Genomic DNA, 19215 nt, shown 5'->3' with positions numbered 1-19215 from the left:
AAGAAATATATTAGACAGTTTACAGCTTAGAACACTTTAAAGCATGAATAAAAATTTAACAGCATCCCCTGCATCTGTAACAGCTTTAGCCATCAGTCACAATGAACCAGCGATCTATCTGCAGAGAAACTCAGCATGAGCAGTTACTCAAAGCTCCTGCAGAATTGGTTTGAATCATCCACTTCCTGTTCAGAAGGCTCTGAACGGACTATCTGAGCACAGAGAAAACGGGTAAGATAAGCACTTAGAAAAGCTGTGTATTTTTAGACAACTGTCACCCATCAGCAGAGGCCATGAGGAAGTGGGACATGTGGTGTGAGCTGTGCACGTGGCACACAGCTCACATCTGGAATGCTCCTGCACCTGGAGCTGCACAGAATGTCCACACAGCAGGTCAGTGCTCTCAGTACACTCTTCCTCCCCTCGGTGCCTGGATAAAACATGCTGCCCTCAGCACCAGCTCTTGTCTCTGTCTGGCTAAGGCACGACTTGCAGTAATTTCTTCCAGTAATTCCTACAAAATGCTTCTGTTCTTTTCCGCTTAATAGACGAAAGCTAGAAAACTGATTTCAAGAAAAGTGAATTCATAAATCACTTAGTCCTACAGCTTTAAAGAAGTAAAATTAACTTCAATGATAGCTTACCCAAATCAGCTCCTACAAGTTTTTCTTCCAGTACTGTCACAAGCTTAACAACTCACTCCACAAAATAAAGCATCACCTACAACCCAAACACTGCACACAGCCTGTTTCAAGAGTTCGCTTTCACTTCATCTTATCCTGCCCAGTGATCTGCTTAAGTGGAACTCATTCTGATTAACAGGAAGATTGATTCCACTTGCAGTCACTATTTGATTATTATAGGAAACCACAGCTGGTAAATCCTCATTTATTTTGTTTTAGTACATCACTCCTACAAGAAAGTCCATTATGTCTCCAGCTGAATATATCCCAGTCAGAAAATGTTATTATTGGTACCACAAAAGAATAGGTTTATATTTCTTTCCTCTCAGAAACAAAAATAATAAATACATGAACAGCTGAAGGAATCTCAACAGTTTGGGAATGGAACACCGTGCTGCCAACTAGTGTAATAGACCATGATGGCCAAGCAAGCTGCCTCAGATAACTGTTGGAGCCACAAGGGCAAAAGAGATGAGGTGCACAGAGCAGGCTGCCTATAAAGCCCCAGTGCTGCTGTGCTCTGCCTCCTGCACAGCTGCAGTCTGTTCCCAAAGTCCTGTGCTGACAAACTTGTTATCCTCTGTTACACATAAACCACTGTAGTTTTCCACTGTATCTGAAGCAGACACACTGTTTTCATCACCAACGGCCTCACTTCCCAGTAATTTTGAATCCTTACCCATATGAGGGAAAGAAAAAAAGAGTCTCCTCTTCCCATGAAAGAGCTTCCAAAATAGAAACCCTTCTAGGTTTGGAAAGTTGACAATACTGAAGTAAAAAGTATGGCTACTTCTTATACTTGAGGAACTCCATTAAAGCCTCATATATGGAACGTCTCCAGCCAGCAAGTGAGTTCATAAAATATTTAAAAGTGAAAGTACAAGTAAAGAGTGTTACTTGAAAGGCCTCATGTGATATGATACATCTGCTGGATTTTACTGGTGCTGATACTCAAAGAAAATACCAAAATTCCACTGAGCTCGTAGTGGAATTTCCATGGTTAAAATTAAACTGAGCAGTTTACAAAGGGGCACAGAACATTTGGAGAGGGAAACATTTTCCAGAATGGATTTTCATATTACACAGTGAGATGCACGCCGCATTTCATTTATACTGCTCTACTGAGTAATACAGCTGCAATGTCTTCAGCTGAGGACGCAGCTGAAAGGCGACCTTCCTGAAGACTGATCGCACCTGGAGACAAGGTTGTGCAGAGACTGACCCATCCCATTCTTCAGTTTGTGCCAGCCAGTCTCTTGACTAAGAAAACCACTTGGGGAAAAAAATAAAAGCAAACATACAATACTAACATCTGCTAATGTCACCAACCCTTAAAAGCTCTCCAGAAAGAAGTAATGGCCACACAGTTCAGCCTTGTAGTCTATTCAGAAAGGAAGATGATTTTACCTCTATTATCATTCACATTGAAGTACCTCATCTGACTTTCAGTGTATTTTGACACAACAATTACGAAAGCAACAGGCTTAACCAGTTCTGCTCAAGCAGGATTCCAAAAGACAATGGATACAAAAAATTAATTATGTAAACCTCCATTGTAAATGCGCTTACATTTTCACAGATGAGATTGCTCGTCCTGGCAGCTCTTAAGCTTTAAAATATTTACTTGGATAAAATCTATGCAAAATTTCATGGCGCTGACACAAAGCAACCCCAGCTTGGTCTCTGACAGTGCTGTTTCAAAACAGTAATGCTCACATACATATGTATATATAGTCAGCCTTCACAAGTAGGACAAACACCAACTTAACTGGAGTGATTTTAATTCCCACATCATCGAAATGGAGTACAGCCCTGTGTTGTCCATTCACTAGTCGAATAAATGAGTGTACTCAGAGGGGTGTTAGTAAGACTTGAGAAGGAGCTTATCAGTACAGAACCTGTCAGACCATTCTTTTGGTTGGAAGTCAGAGGAAAACAAAAGGCAGCTTCTTACAAACAGTTCCTAGATCAGCCCCAGCGTAACATTCAGCTTCAGAACTGCAACTTGAGAGTATGGCATTTTCATCACTTATTTACTTCATAAGTGGAAGGCAGTAAGAGCCCATAGTTCTACAAACGGTGTTCAAGCACTTCACAGTTCAATTACTTTTTTTTCCCCCTATACTTTACACACACACACACACAGAGATCTTACAGCTTCTTTCTTACACATTTCTTTCAAACCCATGTGAAATTATTATGGCTAAAGGATGAGAACAATGTACAGTAAGGATGTTCCCTACAGCCTTTAAGCAGTCTAAGAACTGCATACACAAACACAATCCCTGTCTTTTGAAAGAACACCAACTTTTGCAGTTAATTTTGTTCATCTCATTCTGGGAAAAGGAAAAAAAAATCTTGCTTCATCCATATAATGAAGTTATCAGAAGATGCAACCACGAACATACCAACAGAGTCACAAGGCTCCAATTAGCTGACCTGGCATAAAGGATTCCTTTGATGTCTGTGCAGAAGTAAAAGAAGCTGACTTAAGAAACTGCTGCTTGATGACTCAGTTACCACAGATCCTGCACACAAAGGGCTTCCTACCAAGCAAGTAGGATCAGATTGATCTCCCCGGATATGCTAAACCAGAAGACTGATAAATACAGTTACTACTATGGTTAGTGATTTTGTGGCACCTTAGATAATCCAGAGGACTTTCAATAGTCTCAACAAATTACACGGCACCGGAGTTTTCTTTATTGCGTTCTTTCTTTCTACATTTTGTTGGCTTTTTTTGTTGTTGTTTTTTGTCAGATGGGAAATCACAGCTAAAAAACCCAAAAAGCATCATGAAAAATTTCTGATCTTCCCTGCACCTTGCCTTTAACTCACAACAGGAAAGCTACTCTCTGTAGCCACACAGAGTCCTACACCTATGGGCCTCTAAGTACTTGACAGCATAGACAACAACACTGAACAAACAACTTCAAGGACAGAGACTGCACGGTATAAATATGTTTTTCCCCTTGAAAAGAATCCGTAAGTCAAGTCTGAACAGCCAAAGACTGGAACAGCTTTTACTCAACAAACACGTATTTCACGTACCCAGTTAATATCCAGCACCAATACAGGAGAGAACTGGAACAGCAACAACAGGGTCAGGCTGGAGAGGAAGGTACATTTTTCCCTTCCACCCTTTTCCAAACCTGAGGAATCTCAAGTTACAGACCCTCAGAATCCTGTCAGTTTTCTGCCATTAGTAAATTGGTATGAGACCTTTTAACAGAAACTCTCCAGTACAAATCCAGATGAATACCCAAGAGGTGGGTACTTTCTAAGTAGGCTGAGTATTCTACATACTTCACTCAATATGCAAAACTGACATGATTCAATGGAAAACTACTATGTTACCTTCAGTGCTCAGGGCATTGCAACTCCCAGCACAGCACAAATGACAGGTTTGTTTAAGAATGTTCCACAGTGTTTCCCACAGCGTCACTCCGCATAAGACAACATGGTTGCCAAGAAACAAAGGTGGTCAAGATATGTAGTGTTAAGCTCCAACACACAGCCAGCTGTGTATGGGCAGAGGACTGGGTTCTCTGACACCCAGCATTGACAGAGTATTTCATACATTTAAGCCTAACTCCTATTCCACTGAGCTTCAAGAAAGCTCAGCACTTCTGGAGAAAACAAAAATAGCCCAATTTCAAGTAAAGCAAACAAAGTGCAGACAATTAACACCCACCTGTAAAAATATAGTTTGGCTATTGCTTCCTGTCCTATATGAGAAAGGTGCAGAAAACACAATCTTTTACTAGGACACTAATCATTTACCTTGCTCACAGTCACCACCTTCTTCCCCTAATTCTCCATTCCATCACATTCATCTAAATACTTCAATAAAGATCTTCCAGTCTTTGAAACAAAATACGTACCTCAAGGCAGAAAATGAGACAAAACCATCTGTTCTTCTGGCCTAGTACCCTTTTATTCTCAAAGGAGAAAGAATGGCTGGAGGCCAGCAGGAATTGTTCCAATAGCCTTTCTGTCACCTCGTACCTTTACACATCCTTCATATTCTTTGGGGCACAATTCACACTGCTGTAAGCATGCCTCTAAGTAGGCTAAAACCTCTGCTACTTTGTCAAGTAAATGTGCCAGGGGTAACCTACACTGCATTGTGCTCTGGATCAGTTATTTACAGCACTACTCAAGTCTCAGAAGTTGAACATTACAATAGCTTCAGCAAAGCTGCACATCAGTCAGGAAGGGTCGGTTACTGCCATCCAAGGGACAATTCCTTCAGTACTTCAGTCTTGCCAGAAACTCACTCATGGTTGTCTGCCACATCACGCAGGTGAATGAACACTTGAATACTGAACTGTAGACAAGCTGTGGATAAGGTCACAGTGGTTGATCATAGCTGTGACTTCAAAAAGGTGCTACAGCTTCACTGGAACCAACAGCCCGACTACAGGTAACAACAGACACAAGACGCTGGATTTCCAGAACACCCTGAATAAAGCAGCACAATCCTCCAAATAAACACTCTCACTTCACACATAGCAGCTGATTTTGAAGTTCTTGCTATGTGGCCTCTTTCTAGATACACCTTTTTACCCCCCCCCCACCCCCCCAAGTGGTCTGAATAAGGAAGTGACAACATGAAGCTTCTGATACCACAAGAAAAACCTCAAGCATCAGCCAATATGTAATCCAAAAGATTCATCTGTAGTCAAACCAACCTCATATATGCTGTTACATCATAAGAAATGCTAGAACACTGTAGCTCAGAAGTGATACACAAAGGAGATTAAAAAAAGGATTTCACTGTTTTCCTTTCCCCTACGACAAGCCAGGGGTGACCTGAAAAGCTGTCTATTTTTTTTCTCCCCACCACAATCCCACATCCAAAACCAGCGACCTAAAATCTAACAAATCACAGACCTAAAATGTTTACTACTTAGGGGGTTATGAAGCTTCGACAGATCTTTTTGTTCAGGGAACCACTTCAATAAACAATTGCAATACACACTCCACTCTGAACTATCCTGTGGTAGGAATGGAAGAAAACTGCATTTCATTTACTTATGCTGAATGGCATTACATTTTTCCAACGTTTCAAGTCAGTAACTGACACACTCTTTTGAATTACATTTTTTACCATCTTTGATTTGGCCCAAGAAATTGGGTGCAACTCTTCATACAAACAGGTTTTACAGTCACATACACAGATCATAAACTGAACTAGATTCTACACTCACTGCTACTCCTAATATAGAGTTAAAGCAAATACCTTTTGTATTTTTTTGGGGTCTTTCTGTGAGTTTTCTCTGAGGGGAACCTTTCCAAACAACTTCCAGCCCACATCATTTTGTTTTTCAAATCTTGCATTTTGCCTCCTGGTAAACAAATTCCTAAAAAAAAAAAAAAAAAAAAAAAAGGAAAAAAAAGAAAAAAAGTGTTATTAATAAACAAGAGATAACTAATTACAGCAGACAAATGGGATGGTTAGTGTGTCAACCTTATTCACCCTCAACCACATATTCCAGCTGCTGTTGTGGCTGTGGTGGCAGGGACCAACTCTCGCCCTCAGGAGATACGTTATGCAGCACTGCCACCATAGTATGCAATGGACCTGGCTAAGTAAGAACTTTTAACACATAAATAAGGTGTTTTTACGACTTTCTGAAAGTTTCTGCTTTTTTAGCCTCCCTCCACAACTCTCATCCTGAGTCTTTTAAAGTGAGACTAAGAAACATCTCTTGCTACGTAAACACTCCCTACCCACCTGTTACAACAGACTGCTGGCAAGAAAATCGGGAAGTTTGCAGACACACACAGTAGCCTTTTACTGTATTTGATCTGTTTTCATAAAAGATTATTTTCCCAAATAACCTTAAAAGCAGCTATCAAAACACATTAACTCCACCAAGCCAAAAGCTTTTTCACTTCTCTAATCAGCACACAGCTGTAGCAGCTTCATACCACAGCTGCTTCCAGTCTAGCACTACTGTTTTTCCCCCAACCTACAATCACTACTTTAACACCCAATGGGCCAACCCTAGCAAGGACAGACTGTTTCTTATCCATTAAGTCTGGCAGGTTGGGAAATGAACATTCCAAATGTGCTGAATACAAGTCCACAATAGGAAAGGCACACACAACTACAAGTTTTTTTTTCTCAGGCTACCTTGGATCAGCCAACATGAACAATATCGTGAGGGCAGCAACAGAGATCAAAGTGCTGGGAACAGAGGAGAAATGTTTAATAGGAGGATAAAAACTGAGACACAAGCATAGGGTGCATGGCAACATATTTTGAAGTTAATAACATGCACTGCTATCCTTAAATACATCTATATTTACACTACTGATCACATGCTTCTGTATCACAAGGGTACAGTTACCTTGAAACCCAAAGCAGGAACAGATTATCATATTAAAAGATAAGAGCAAGGTGGCTAGGTACAGAAATCACACAATTCAGTAACAGCTGATGTCAAAGCTAAGTCTCAAGAGTAACTACACTCCTACAAAGCAAACAGTTTCCCCTCTAACTCCTGAGAGAAAATAAGAAACAGGATAAAGATGTAAGGGAGGCAGCAAGGAAAAGAGAAGCATGCTGACATCCAGCCCCGCTCCCCCTCTTCCCTTTTTCCCCCCCATGGCATGAACTCCTAATTCCACAGGTAAATTACTGAACCACTGCGTGGATTTGCTGTGTCTCTACAACTAACACGCTCCATTTCAGTTACAGAGCTCTCCAGTAGTTCATCATTAAAGTTACAATGCTACTTAAAGATGTATAAGCTAATTAGAGCATTAATCAGCAAGTTCAGCTATAGAGCTGCCATTACAACTGCTACTGTTGGGAAAAGAGGCCATCATAAAAACAGCTTCAAAGAAAGACATTTCAGTTGGATTTGCTTTCTTTAGCAGTTCCTTGACCCTGACAATATAAGAATCCATTTTCTTTGAATTTAGGTGTTTACCTTTTTAACCCGGCCCGAGTTCAAATACAAAAGACAGAGATTATGAATTTGCAGGATTGTATGAGACAACTACGTGGGAAATAAAACTTAAAAAGGACAGCTGTGAGTTTTGGGGGGAGATCTGTGTTTTTATTTGTTAATTTTAAAGGTAAATATATATATATCAATAAAGTTCTAAAACCTATCTGAAAAGGGAAGGAGGAAAATATGACAGCAATAGCATCACCCAAATCACTCCAGAAAAATATGATCCCCACTGCAAGGTAGGTTGGTTGTTCTTGCTGTAAGATTATTACTTAAGGAAGCAAGAAACTCAGTCCATGACTACAAGGCAGCTGTAGAGCAAAGCACAACACCAGGCACAGCTGAGAGCCACCCAGAGAGGCACAAAACGTGGCATTTCTCTGCACATTCAAATCCTCTTTTGCAAATAAAAGCTTTCAGCAGTTTGTCAGAATGGCAGTGACATGAAAATTAGAAGAACAGCAGGCAATTTGCTTTCCCTGTCTACCCACACCATAGAGGCTGCTAGCAAATGTCTATGCAAGCAATGATATCCCCCAGTCTCTCTAAAGGATTTTAGGAAGGGCAGCAGGCTGTGATACATCTTTATCTTCACTGCAAAATAAAGACAAACTGGGATGATTAAGTCACTTCAGCTAGAAGTGCTGCTGTTAGACTGAGAAGTCCATCTCAAGTAGTTGCTTTGAATTCAGTTCAGCAGCCCTGTTTCCTTTCAGAGACAGCACCACAGTAAGTATCTGTCCCACGGCTTATCTAACGGATGGCACCGTGCTGTTCAGCTCACTGTTTTCCCATCTGTGTGATTTCTGGTGCAAGTTCTTGGGCACCGGGCAGCTCTTTCTCTCTTTGCACCATCAGTGCAAAGTTCAACCTTTTCCTTTACTAAAAAACGAAACAAAAGCACCTGGTGTGGTCAACGTACAACTCCCACTCTGTGCACTACAACTTACTCCGCCTTTTCTTCTTTTTCCCCACCCCCTGCCTAAATTCTGCTCCTTTGCTGGCTCCCGCGCCCTTCTCACACTCCAAGAAGTATCTGAACTTACACAACACAGCATTATCAGAAGCCAGAAGCTGCCCAATCAGATGCAGAACTGTAAACTACAACCAGTTTTTTTTATAATAAATCAGAACAGCACCAAAAGGTCCTGATAAAGCCACAGCGTGAGTGGAAGGAAGGAAATAACGTCTACTATTTTTATGCATACGTACATGTATACATACATATACAAGAGCAAGTAGTTCACAGCAAAAGCTTTCATTTTTCTGTTACTATAACAATAAAAGGTTTTCTCCTCCCATGTTCGCTCCATCAGATTAAAAATAAACAAAACAGGGGGAAAAAAACCCAATAAACTGCTGAACAGCTTCACTGCAGAGTAAATACAACATACAAATAAGTCAGCTCTGGAGGTGACACGTTTAAGGAGATTACAGTTAATGGGAAACATAATAAGGAGCAAAAATTCTTTATTTGCAGAAATAGAACTTTTCACTCCAAAGAAAAACTCCGAACTCCTACGGTAAAGGATCCTAAAGCTTAATTACAAGTGCTTTAAGACAGAAGCACATTTGAGATCTTAAATGTAAAGAGGGTTGGCATGCCTGGAAAGCAAAGATCATGTGCTGATGATTATCCCAGTCTCACTGCCTTCTTCACAATCGTTAGAGCACATCGTGCTGATTTACAGCTGGGATATTAACAGGACTCACTGACACAATACATTATGTCTGCTGTAGCATTGCAGTGGAACCATTAAAGTGTCATGGGTTTCATTTGCATTCCCATCAAACACACCAACTATTTTACACTCAGCGTCTGCAGCTGCTTATTTTAGCACAGAAGGATTTCAAATACAAAATGACTTTTTGCACCATGCCTTAAAAACACGATTTGGCACTAAATAAATGTTTAATCTGATTGCTTTAATTGGGCTGTGGAGATAAGAGAAAGTTACCTGAGTGGAGATAATTGAATTACAGAGCCAGAGCAAGCACTTACATACATGCATGTAACACCCTGAGATAAAAGAGAGGCTCAAGATCCTTCCCCATGAAGATGCACAGACTGCACCACTACTGAACACTGACCTGCCCAACTGCCCAAACACACTTCAGAAAGTCCAATCTTTAACTAAAAAAGCCACAGCCATGGTTTAAAAGGTTGGTTACTTTTAAAAAGACAGTTGCTGTAAAGAAACATGCACAGCAGATCTAACCAGAGGTAGATGCTGACCCAACCTACACATAAGACTGATACAGTATGTCTGCCCAAAATTCATTTGTAATAGTATGTGCGTTTTTGTTATGAGCGTTACAAACACGTGCCACATTTGCTGCTCTCAAGATACATGCTCCATTCACATTTTGATTAGTCTCCTAGTTAAGATGGTTATTTTAAGAAGACAAAGTAATTAGAATAGTCAGACACAATTAACAACTGGAAGAACTTACCAGCCTTATGAAGAGAACAGATGAAAGATAAGGGCAGTGAAGACAGTTCAGAAGGCTCAGATTTTGTACGACAGAATTCTCTTCAGAAGCAATTTCAAATGAGTATCAAACTCGTACCCTTAAGAGGCAAAGTGCATTTCCTTCAGCTGCTTCTGGAGGAAGATCCTGAAATTTCCCGTATCTCCAAATTAAGTGTGAAGAGATCGCTCAGGTCTTGAGCTCCTTCAGTCTATGTAAAGGCAGTCAAATCGGAATGCAAAATCAACTTTGTAAAGCATAAGGAGATGCTGCTCTTAAAATCCGGTAAACCCATATGCTTAGCACACAAGCACTGTGTAAAACAGATGTCTACACAAACATTACTCCACAAGGCACCCAGAAACCTACACTGGAACAAGGAATTTTAAGCAACGTACAACATCTAAGAAGCAGAAAGTACAGGAAGAAAAATTGTACTAAATATTTGTTGCAGAGTGAGCATTAGTGTCCAGTCATCTTTTCCTGGTACAGCACAAACTCAACCAACACCATCTGGGAAACACACCCACAACAGGTCACCTCTCAGTCAACCTGCACTTCACCAATACACACACGGATCAGAACAGAGCATAATTAAGGAACATCCAAGTATTTTGGCCACGGAAAGGAACCTTTGACAGCTATTTAAAAGCCAAGCTGTGAAGAAGAACCCAAATTCAGATATTAAAAAAGAGTTAGCAGAATTCTATCTCACAGATCACCACAGGCCAAGGTAAAGGATGACCAATCCTTGGTTTATGGATTAAAAAATCCAACAGCATTAGAATCTGGAAGTCTAGAAGTAGACTTCCCTAATGACAAATCAGCTTTTAAGTCCATTTCAAATGTTATGATTAAATTTCCAACTACTGACACACCAACACACTCATCAGCCTGTTCTGGAAAAAAAAATAAAGAAAGAAAAAAAGAAAATCAAGGTTTAGTAAACTATAAATCAAGAGGACTACTGTGTTCTGTGTTTACCTTTTTCTCTTAGAGGGTACCCCTCATTTCTGTAGAGCACAAAGTGGAGCTGCTTGTACTGAAGTGTAAAGACATGATAAGATAAGGAAGACTAATCCCACATGTTGGGCAGTAAAGACTGGCTGTAGCAAAATAAGAAATACTGTGTGCGTGGATGACGTGCAGCACTAATCTAGAATGTAAACTCTGTGGACTTAGAAACAGGACTTTCTACCAGTTCGGCTGCTGGATCCTGGTGGTGACTACCCCCAGTTAATGCAATTCTTGCCTTTTTCTATCTTTTCTATCGCCTGTCTTCCCTTCCCAATCACCCATCCTCCCCTTCCTCATGTCCCTGATTAAGCTTTGTAATAAACTGGTCGGTCCAACATTTGAACCACTGTTTCTTAATCTCACGCCAGGTACACATATAGCAAAGAACCTCTTCTCCTTCCTATAAATTGGAGCGAGACACTGAATCAGCAGTAAAACCTTCCAGCAGTAAAGACTGACCATAGACTGACATGTGTTACCACATCATGAGAGAAATGATTAAAAGCCCTACTTAACTGTGTCTGGCTTGGGGCCAGATACTTGCTTAAAACAATAATGTAGCTAATGCTTACACAACACTATAAGAATTTTTAATTTTTTCCTTTTTTTTTGTTTGGTTGGTTTGCCATGTAGCAAACTCAAATCTGCTTAACAGGATATACATTATCCAGAGCAAGACCTAATATTTCTACCAAAGAAGTCTTCACCCATACATAGAACTCTGTAGGACAACTCTGAACAGCTTACATGACGGATAAGGAATCACAGAATCACAGAATGACCCGGGTTGGAAGGGACCTCAAGGATCATGTAGTTCCAACCCCCCTGCCTGGCAGGGCCACCAAACATACACCTTTACTAGATCAGGTTGCCCAGGGCCCCGTCCAACCTGGTCTTGAACACCTCCAAGGACGGGGCATCCACAACCTCCCTGGGCAGCCTGTTCCAGGGCCTAACCACTCTCCTAGTGAAGAAAAGGAAGTGAAGAAACAAAGTCAGCTGAACATTCAATGTTCTTTTGCTTAGACAGGGTCACATGGCAGCAATTGCTCTAACAGCCCTCTTTCCCGAAGCTCCTCAATGGCAGCACTCACCCCCCCTTTGGCACAGGGAAACATGAGACAAGATCATGCTAATTAACCTAAGATACAAAGGCCACTAACTCACTAAGCTCTCTCAAAGACGATCAAAACGAAAGCAGAATGCAGTTTCACCCACCTGACATTATCATGCACAACTATCAAAACATAAATAATTCTCACTTCCTATTCAAAAGCAAACACACAGAACTGAACAAGCTCAACCTTTCTGAAAGGCAGCCTCATGTGGGGGAGAACAAGGAATGGATTAAAAAAACATTATAATGTTACAAGCAACACACGATGCTCCCCATGCTAACAAAGCACACTCACTAGATGGTGTAAGACTGGCGTAATTCTTCCCAGCAGCCACTTAAAAACATGACTTTACTGTAAATAGTAACTGGATCACAGCGAGCCCGTGCTCCCTGCACCACTGCTGGGAAACAGACAATAATCACCACAGAGCTGCCGTGAAGATTTTCACCTCACTTCCGTAATGAAGAATTAGTTTCAACAAGCCTCTCTCCCATTTTGCTGCTGAATAACTGAAAAGTTTTTCACAAACACAAATTTAAACAAAGATTTGATCTCCAGTAGTAACTTCCATTTATTCTGAAGGGCAGCACCTCACGTCAGGTTTAAAGCACAATTTAAGTTAGAAATAATACATCAGAAGTTCCAAAATTCTGTTACTGCACGCATTAGAGGAAAGAAAAGATTATAATTCCCAAGGACAGTTTAAGTTCAGCACCTAGTGGAGAACAGGCCACATGACAAAGTTCCCAGCTTTGCACAGGGAAGGAGAGCACAGGAATTCTGACATCTCTATCACATCACATCAACAATGTTCTGCTTTCTTTATCAAATGAAAAGGTTATTACCATGATAGAACTCCAAATCTGCATCTGCAAAGGATTTGCTTTTAAAAGTGTTTGCTTATTTCAGGAAAATTCTGTAACTTCTGTTCTCTGCAGATACTGCAGTAAATACAGATTAGGGGAGTTCCAAGCAGACAAAGTGGCTTTCAAGTAAGAGCCATCCAAAAATCACACTGTGAGCCCTGAAGCACCTGCTTACTTTCTTCCTTCCCAACAACCTCTTCCCTCCCCTTTCAGATCCACACTACTGATAACAGTTCCAATAGTGCCCAGACAAAGCTGTGGGATGGGAATGAAGCTGCCACTGAACAACCCTGCTCCTTCCAGCAGATGAACGAGTCTCAGGAGATCTGGTCTACAGCATATAGTCTCATTAATAGCCTTTATTTAACACAGAACATGTTGAGGAGTTCCTGAAGTTTAACATTTCGGATTACTCACTTTTTTTTCCATCTTCTACTACAAATAAGGCCACAGGTTTGTTCTTCTATGTATGGGATGTGATGTCATCCACCTTCAGATTCTCTCTCTCAGAACTGAAACCTAATATTCCTCTTTAAGCCCCTACTGTTAGCACAGTCTGTTCTCTGTGAGAGCTTCCTGAGATCTTGCTACTAAGAAAACTGGGATCAAAAACTTCTATGAACAACCTGATAAAAAACAGGATCCAGATTCCAGAAACAAAAGAGAATATTCACAGTAATGGATTAAGTAAAGAGTGTGGATTCCTATATTCCCTTAAAAAGGATGAGAACCTCGTGGCTTATTACTTAACTAAGCTCAGCCCTAGAAAAACCTCTGCATGTAGCCATGAAGAGCCTCATCCTCACTCTCTGAAGTGAACAATGAAGAGCATAACTTGTACAGTAAAATCACAATGGTTCCGACCAAAGCTGGTTTAAAAATGAGCCTTTTAAAAGCCTGTTCCAGCAGTACAGCACAGAAGCAAAGTACAAAGGTGGAATTCATTAACCAACACTACTGCGGTTCAGCAGGGCAAAGGCACAGCCAAGGCACTGAACCTTCAGTCTCTCAGCCAATTATTTCTTAACACTATTTCTCAAACCAAATTCCTACATACATTCAAATTAAGGAAATTAATTCAAACTCATGCTTTATGCAAAGGATCCCAGCCTTGTAGAGTTGATCCATATACGCACAACTCCTGAAAACAACCTGATGCCAGGTTTCTTCTGCAGTAGTCAGCATTACAGCTGCTTTCCAAAGCAATAATCCCTTCTCATGCACTAACCTGGGGCCTAATGACAGCTACCAGCACACGCAGCTGATCCACGTGATGCCTTAAGCTCTTCCAAGAGGAAAGCTGTGTAACAAAGCAGAAAGCCACCTCTTCTTCTCACTTTGGATCTTCCTGCCGCACCCAAGGAAGCATGGGAAGAGCCTGAGGAAACCACTGGACCTTTCAAAACCTGGTCCTGCAGAAGAGACAGTAACTGAGTCTCAGGAGAAGTCCAGGAAATTTCTTCACAGTGCTTACAAAGGGAGAGCAGGGGCACTCCATTCCCAAGTGCCTTGAAGGTGCCAGGTCAGGCACCAGCCAGCCAGGTTCTCCTGTCCTCCATCTCTGTTATGATTTAACTTTGAGCTGCAGCCTGAAGTGAACACTGACAATTCATAAGAGGATAAATATCACCACAACTAATAGGGAACACCACCCCACATGCCTTGCATGTGCATGCACATAACCTTGTCACTGAGGAATTAAATCCTCAGAATGCTAAGAAATCATTTTGCATTCCAAAACAGATGCTTCTCTAGGCATTTTCTTTATAGAAGCTTTAACTTTCACTGATATCTAAGCTCTTTCAATGCATATGACCAAGCAACAGAGGCATATAATTTTTGCCACTGTAGTATCTATAGGCAGCAGTAAATCTTAACTGACATACCCAGCACACGTTCAGTCTTAACAAGCTCGGAAACTAACACATTTTCAGCTGACAGGGTTCAATACAAGCACTGCTGCTGCTTCAAGAAGTGAGATCCCTCCTTTTACCAAATGCCAACAACTTGAGCTAAAACTAAGCTTCATCACAGCTCACAACAGCTCAGACGTGCACCTCATCACCCTCACTGACCCAACCCAGCAGATGAAGGCTGGAACTCCTCCATTGTGCCAAACCACCAGGCTGCTGAAAGCAGAAGGGCCATACCCAAACCTCCTGTGCCAGCTCCTTCACATTACACGTACACTAACCAAGCAGCCTGGTTTTCTCCTGCCACCCTTTTGAAAGGGAAGCTTTACACATTTGACCTGCATGAATCACAAGGGAAACTCCTTCCAGCACTAAGTGCTGAAAACATGGGGCTTTTTACCTGTGACCGCAGCACTTTTTACAAAGTGCTCTCAGTTGCCCCTTTCTCAGCAAACCGCTCTGTAAAGATATTACTCCAAACGCCTCCTTCTCTTCCAGAACTGCACAAAGCCTGGCACACAGCTCAGGGTCAGCTGTTGGAAGCCTGCTGGTGGCCAGCTACTTTCAGACAAAACACTGTAGGGTTGAGTTCATTTACCAAAGCGTTTGTTCAGCCCAGGAATGCAAGGAGCATAATCAAGGCCATGGGAACTCCTGGGAAACAGCAACTGCATGCGATCATTAGAGAATGCAAGTGCAACCACAGGGACAGCAGCACATACCAGCAATCTCCTAATCCTCAACAAGGTTAACACTAAGTTGTGTTTAGTATCCTCTAAGGGACAAAACAATGCTCAGAAGCTCCATGCCGGTTCAACACCAGTGAAACTGCCAGTTTGTGTGGCATAAGAGAATGCATGCACAGAATACAGTATGTGAAATGCAAGCACAGCCAGCCAGCAGCTCTCTTTGTTTTCAAAACAGAGCAGAATGATGTGTTAGGGGGACAATATTGAAGGTCAGGTAACAAACAGCAGCTGGAACTTCAAGGCTGATAACCTAGTTTTAACTAGATCCTCATATTCTCCTGGTGACCACCTGGCAGCCAAGCTGACCTGCTTCTCATTTGAAAGGTAATAAGGCTGTTCCTCACACTCTGAAATTCAATGTACCTGAAGACATTCAGGTTAAAAGGCTCAGTCCAGCACCGTGTTCAGTAACACGGGCAAAACCATGAGAGACAACACCAGAACAGAACTGGACAGATGGTTTTCTCAACTCTTCCCATCCAACAAAAGAAGTGGTACAACATCCTCCTTCCAGCAGGCCCTAAATGGTGCCATGCTCCCTCCAACCCCGTGCTACCTCCAGGCTGAGGCAGCCATTTGTTTGAGCCACCAGCTGTGCTACAGCAGGGTAACACAAGTTCAGGCTCTGAAGTGCTAAAAACCCTCTTGCTTCAGAACTGAGTCTGGCTCCATGGCAACAAACAGAGATCCACAAAAGCTTCAGCACCTCAAATAGAACTGATAAGGAGAGTACAACACTTGGTACTCTACTGTCACTTTAACCTAAGAATAAAAACCCATGACAGCTTCAGCGAGTTGATTAAATCTAAAGGAACTGCTTCTCTTGAGCTCTGCAATTAACACAGCCTTCTAAAGAACGATGGTAGCCAAGTCTTTCAACACTTTTTTTCAAGAGATGAATAGGCAATAAAAAGTTTACGTGAAGAAAAAGATGAACTGCAGTATGAGTTCTCAAAACAGGCCAGACTGCAAACACTGCTTAGAGTCTAAGCTGGCTTCTAAAAGCATCCCTTCAAAATACGACACATCTCAGACATTATGATCTAAAAATAAGAGGCATTAGTGAGGCCTGGAATGAAAAAAAATGGAATAACCCCGTTCCTTATTCACAACCTTCATTTACCAAATGAGCACGTGCATTTAGAACACCTTGTCATTCATATGGCAGCCAGAGGCGTAGAAGAGGTAACTGCACTGAGTGGCAGATGATTTTATTTCAACATCCGAATGCCAAATTTCCACATCAGGTGTTCCCACTCCACAGCAAACTGAAGAAAACAAGGTGTTAACACAATATCATTGAGACTGGGAAACAACACAGCCGTCATGCAAGTGCTTGGCAAGCATTCATATTTTAAACTCCATACCCATCAATACAATGCTCCACCACTACCTGACCGGCCAGCTATCAAAACTCTTCCATCCAGGTACATATCCCACCAGTACATATCTGTTCATGAGCCAGGAGATGAAGGATCTCGGTCAAAATACAAGAAGTATCACTGGGGAAGCCTAGAAGCAAAGCTGTGCTCATAGGAAGGAAACCTTAGCTCAGAACTCCTTCTTCTGTAATGCAGGAGGAACTTCTAGGGAGATTTAAGATGCTTTCATACATCCTAAAGATAATAAAGGATTCAAAGCCTTAGTAAGCAATACTGGCTTACTTATTCAGAAGAGAACTACTACGTTCACAACACAAACTTCAAACAGCAAGCTGTTATCACTGTTGAAGTAAAATCCTAAGCAGTGCACCAGAAAGCTCTCCTATGGTCTCATTTACTCTCACTGTTAAGAATTTATTTCACACAAACGTTACCTGGCAAGGAAGTTGGTAAAAGGTCCCAATATTTTTCGTTTACTGTCCACGTCTGCCTCCTGACAGCAGTCCTGCTGAGTTTGATCACCAGCCTCCTTAGTGGAACTCAGGGTGACATCTGAGAAGTGCGCTTCATCAGTCTCCAGAGTCACAATCGCACTTGAACTGCTTGTGACCACAAAGTCCAAAATGTCCTCGTTGCTGACTGATAAAGTTGTCGACAGTTCTGTGCTAAGACTGGAAACACTACAGACAGAGATGTCATCACTTCGATTCAGGGTTTTTGAAGTCGGACTGTAAAGCTTGACAGTGTCATACCCAGTCCTTGGAAAAGTCGAGGATTTCCGCACGGCACGATCGTGTTCAGAAGCCAGAGGGCGTGGAGGCACGTAGGACGGCAGCGTGCAGGCGCTCTGAAAAGTCCTGTCAGGCACAATGTCAGGTTCTGACTGCTTCCTCTTCACAGTCAGCACATTGCAGCGAACGGGCTCTGGATTTCCTACTTCTAGGGTTGGAATACCAGAATCCACTGATTTAAGGCTATGACAATCTTCTAAAGCACCTGAATGCTGACCCGGCCCATACTCAGGCAATGAGAGAGACCTCGGGGACTTCAAGTTCTGAAGACCCTGGATGCTGCCGCCGGCTCTTGTGTTTAGAACACCCATCATTAAACCATTCAAGGAGTTGGATACATTTCCATCAGGTGTATTGGGACACGTGGTAACTGTGTAAAAGGAAAGAAAGGATTATGAGTTTGCAGGGAGGAAAAAAGAAATATATATATATATTAATTACACTCAGTGCTGTCATAAATTAAGCTCTGTAATTAAAAAGTTATTCATCTTCCCTTGCAGATAATTAACGCCCCTTCCCCCCTGCATGAACAAGCAGGACAAAGGCAATTTAATTTAGGCTCCTAGAAATGTCAAGCATGAAAAGCTGTTCGTATGCAATGTACCAGCAGTGCCTCGCGCCCACCTCCCCAGAGTTATGTGCTACAGAACCACAGCAGTGTAACGTTCCATGTCAATACTAATGCAAAGACTTGAGATTGATTTCTGTATAGCCATAAAGGCATATTTACTGACGTTAAGGAGCTATAAAGATTGTTTCTACGTACTTTACAACTTACATCAAAATTATAGTGTCGGTTTAAATAGAATTTCTTGGTTTTCTTCTGGCAACCATAAAACTTACAATGAATGTGTCACTCAGATCCAATCCATCACATACGAGTGTTGCATTAAGCAAGAGATGCAGACCTTGAATAGCTGGGAAGATATTCGTATCACCAACATTTTGATGATACACACGATGCGCTTCATCAGTGCACATGCAGCAAACTAACACACACAATGTGCACAGGGACCACCAACCCTCCCTATTTGCAATACACAGAACCCAGGGGCTGCCAGCCCCTGGCTTCATTTGCAATGTAATTACAGCAGCTGGCAGAAGAAATATGCACATATTGCTTCGGTTTCTTCACTCTCAACCACTTTCTGTGCTAAGTGTGAAGCAGTGAAGAATTCTCCTCCCATCGTGCAAACGGTTCTTTCTAAATAGACTTTTCTGCAGCTCCTGATGTCAGCTCTCCTGCTCTCCCTGCA

The 19215-nt window shown here is 41.7% G+C and overlaps 1 protein-coding gene across 2 annotated transcripts in view; it reads right to left on the bottom strand.

Moving 5' to 3' along the window:
• The window catches only part of TBC1D14 (TBC1 domain family member 14), a 54065-nt gene that overhangs the window by 31570 nt on the left and 3280 nt on the right, over positions 1-19215 (bottom strand). For both annotated transcript variants that reach the window (XR_014946014.1, XM_015862604.2), the window contains exons 2-3: positions 17603-18329; positions 5929-6049 (exon numbers count right to left, since the gene is read on the bottom strand). Coding sequence is in view for 1 of the 2 variants with exons in the window: in XM_015862604.2 (XP_015718090.2) it covers positions 5929-6049; positions 17603-18329 (848 nt within the window). In the remaining variant the exon portion in view is untranslated. The remainder of the gene's footprint in view (positions 1-5928; positions 6050-17602; positions 18330-19215) is intronic.

The sequence above is a fragment of the Coturnix japonica genome, chromosome 4 (genome assembly GCF_054131305.1).
Source record: "Coturnix japonica strain WE chromosome 4, WE-NBRP24, whole genome shotgun sequence".
In the NCBI taxonomy this organism is placed as follows: domain Eukaryota; kingdom Metazoa; phylum Chordata; class Aves; order Galliformes; family Phasianidae; genus Coturnix; species Coturnix japonica.
The sequence above is the reverse complement of the archived record's forward strand: the minus strand, read 5'-3'. Positions and strand labels throughout refer to the sequence as shown.